Below are 2,500 nucleotides of genomic sequence, written 5' to 3' on the forward strand. Positions count from 1 at the left end.
AAGAGCCCGTGGGTTAGATTAAAAAATAAATAAATAATAATTCATGGTTTACGTTGATTGTCCATCCTCGCAATTTCCCTCCCGATTTCCTTGATTCATTCTTGTTGCTTATCCCTAGGTTGAGGAATCTGACGTTCTCGCTGTGTTGGTGGTCCTCTTTTCTAATGGTGGGGTCAAGAGACACGACCTGACAAAGACAATAATCTCAAGATCTAATTTAATGGTGTTAATTATCTTAAAATGTTTTATTTTGATTGTTATTACTTCTCTAGATGTTCAGTTCCTTGTTTCCTTTCCTCACTGGGCCATTGTTCCCCTGTTGGAGCCCTTTGGGTTTATAGCATCCTGCTTTTCTAACTAGGTTTGTAGCTTAGCTAGTAATAATAATAATTATGAAATAATAAGAAACTTGACATATTTCTAAAAGAACTACTACAACTACTACTACTACCACTATTATTATTATTATTATTATTATTATTATTATTATTATTATTATTATTATTATTATTACTAGCTAAACTACAACGCTAGTTGGAAAATCCGGATACTATGAACCCTTTAGGGCTTCAACAGGGAAAAAAACCTAGTGACGAAGGGAAATATTAAGGAAACAGATCAAGCAAGAGAATTTTAACCCAAGACAGTGGAGAGACCATGGAAGAGATGCTTACCATAGCTAAAATAGTATTTTCTACCCTTGCCAAGTGGAAAGTACCCAATGAACTATAACAGTGCAGTAGTTGACCCTTGGAGTGAAGAAAATTTTTTCAGCCATCTTAAGTATTGTCAGGTATGAGGAGAATGTGTATAGAATAGGACAGACTATTCTGCGGATGTGTAGGCAAAGGAAATATTCAGCCATCTTAAGTATTGTCAGGTATATGAGGAAGGAGGAGAATGTGTATAGAATAGGCCAGACTATTCTGCGGATGTGTGGGCAAAGGAAACATTAGCCATAAGTAGAGAAGGGTCCAATGTAGTACTTTCTTGCCAGTCAAAGGTTCCAATACTATCTAGAGATAGTATCTCAATTTTTTTTTGTGGGGGGGGGTTCGTCTGATATAGTACATGAAGAAAACCAGCTAAATGAAGACCCTCACTTAGAAAAATGCAATAAAAAAAGTTGGAATTGATCAGACAACATCAGCAAAAAAAAAATTAATTGTTCTATCTGAAAGCAAAATAAGAAAAGAAAAGATATCGCAGTTCTTTTTCTTTGCCTGCTTTTCAGTACCTACCTTGCATCCGAATTTGCCAAAAGCCTCGTCAAAAGTCCAGTCCGTATTGATGCCAAAAGAGAGAACATGGCAATCGTCTTTGTTCAGGTTGAATACCGAGTCCAGACATACGCCCTTGCTTCCATCACCAATTCCAAAATATTCCTAACATAAGGAAAAAAAAACTGATTAATTATTATATATATAACAACTTTCAATCAAGCTGTGTGATTGTGTACAATATTTTAGATAAATGTAAGAAAACTTCTAAAAGATGCAAATTTTCCTCCTCTTCCTGCAGATGTATCTTTGATTGAGATAATCTCTAACAAAGATCAGTCTGTCTCTTCCTGATTTGATTTAATTTGTAGGATTTTGGTGTTATTGCCAGGGAGGCCATTCATCGCTGAAGTGAGGCTGAAAGAAAACAATCGAAGTTGCACTCTAGAAGGTTAAACAAGATGTAATAAAGAAGGCATGAATGAAGGTAAAGTACATTAGAAAGCTAAAAATTAGTAGACATAGGGGCAGAGGACACTACGAAATACAAAGTATTGTCTGCAGTGCACCGCCGCCGCATGAGGTAAACAAATAGTAATACCTTCTACGAGGTTGTATCTTTCTCCTCTGAGTCAGAGGCTATAATAGCAACGTCTGCATCTGGGAAAAATTCATTGCATCCATCAGTATTCTACTGCACTTGCTATCTCCTTATCCTACGCATGCGCAAATCCACAGTAAGCATGTACACACCAAAAGCTAGGATTGATTTATCTTTGAGATGGGGTTCCTATGTAGTTATTAAAAGCGTATGTTGCTTTTTTTTTTTTTTTACCGAACATTGCCCCAAAAATACACTCAAAGAATTGTCCGTGCCAATGTTATACTGATCCTCGGAAAGATAAAATCTCTTTCAAAATATAGGATATTAAATGGGAATTTCCGTGCATTTGCTTCATATATAACTTATTTGACAATCTATTTTCATCAATTGCAAACGAAATGTCTTTCTCCTCTCCTAAACCTCAGCCATAGCACGGGCTTCCAAAATGACTCGAATGCCTTCCTCTTCCTCGTCCACTCTGGAATTCGTTTAACTGATCTGAGTTTCTCCTAAATCAATGTTCGTTGCCGATTGAAACCGAAACACTGACGATTATCTTGTTGACTTTGTGTTGCCTTTTAAAATGTCTAATTTAGGTAGGTTCAGTTGTGTGTGCATGTTTTCGAATGTAAACTTACAGAAAAGAAAAAAAAAAGTATATTCCTAAAGCTTTGGG

General features: G+C 36.2%; 1 protein-coding gene across 1 annotated transcript in view; it reads right to left on the minus strand.

Moving 5' to 3' along the window:
• Positions 1–2,500, minus strand: part of LOC137621140 (uncharacterized) — a 9,120-nt gene that overhangs the window by 1,420 nt on the left and 5,200 nt on the right. The window contains exons 4-5 of the mRNA XM_068351572.1: positions 1,242–1,385; positions 53–187 (exon numbers count right to left, since the gene is read on the minus strand). Coding sequence (XP_068207673.1) covers positions 53–187; positions 1,242–1,385 — 279 coding nt within the window. The remainder of the gene's footprint in view (positions 1–52; positions 188–1,241; positions 1,386–2,500) is intronic.

The sequence above is a fragment of the Palaemon carinicauda genome, chromosome 27 (assembly GCF_036898095.1).
Source record: "Palaemon carinicauda isolate YSFRI2023 chromosome 27, ASM3689809v2, whole genome shotgun sequence".
Classification (NCBI taxonomy): domain Eukaryota; kingdom Metazoa; phylum Arthropoda; class Malacostraca; order Decapoda; family Palaemonidae; genus Palaemon; species Palaemon carinicauda.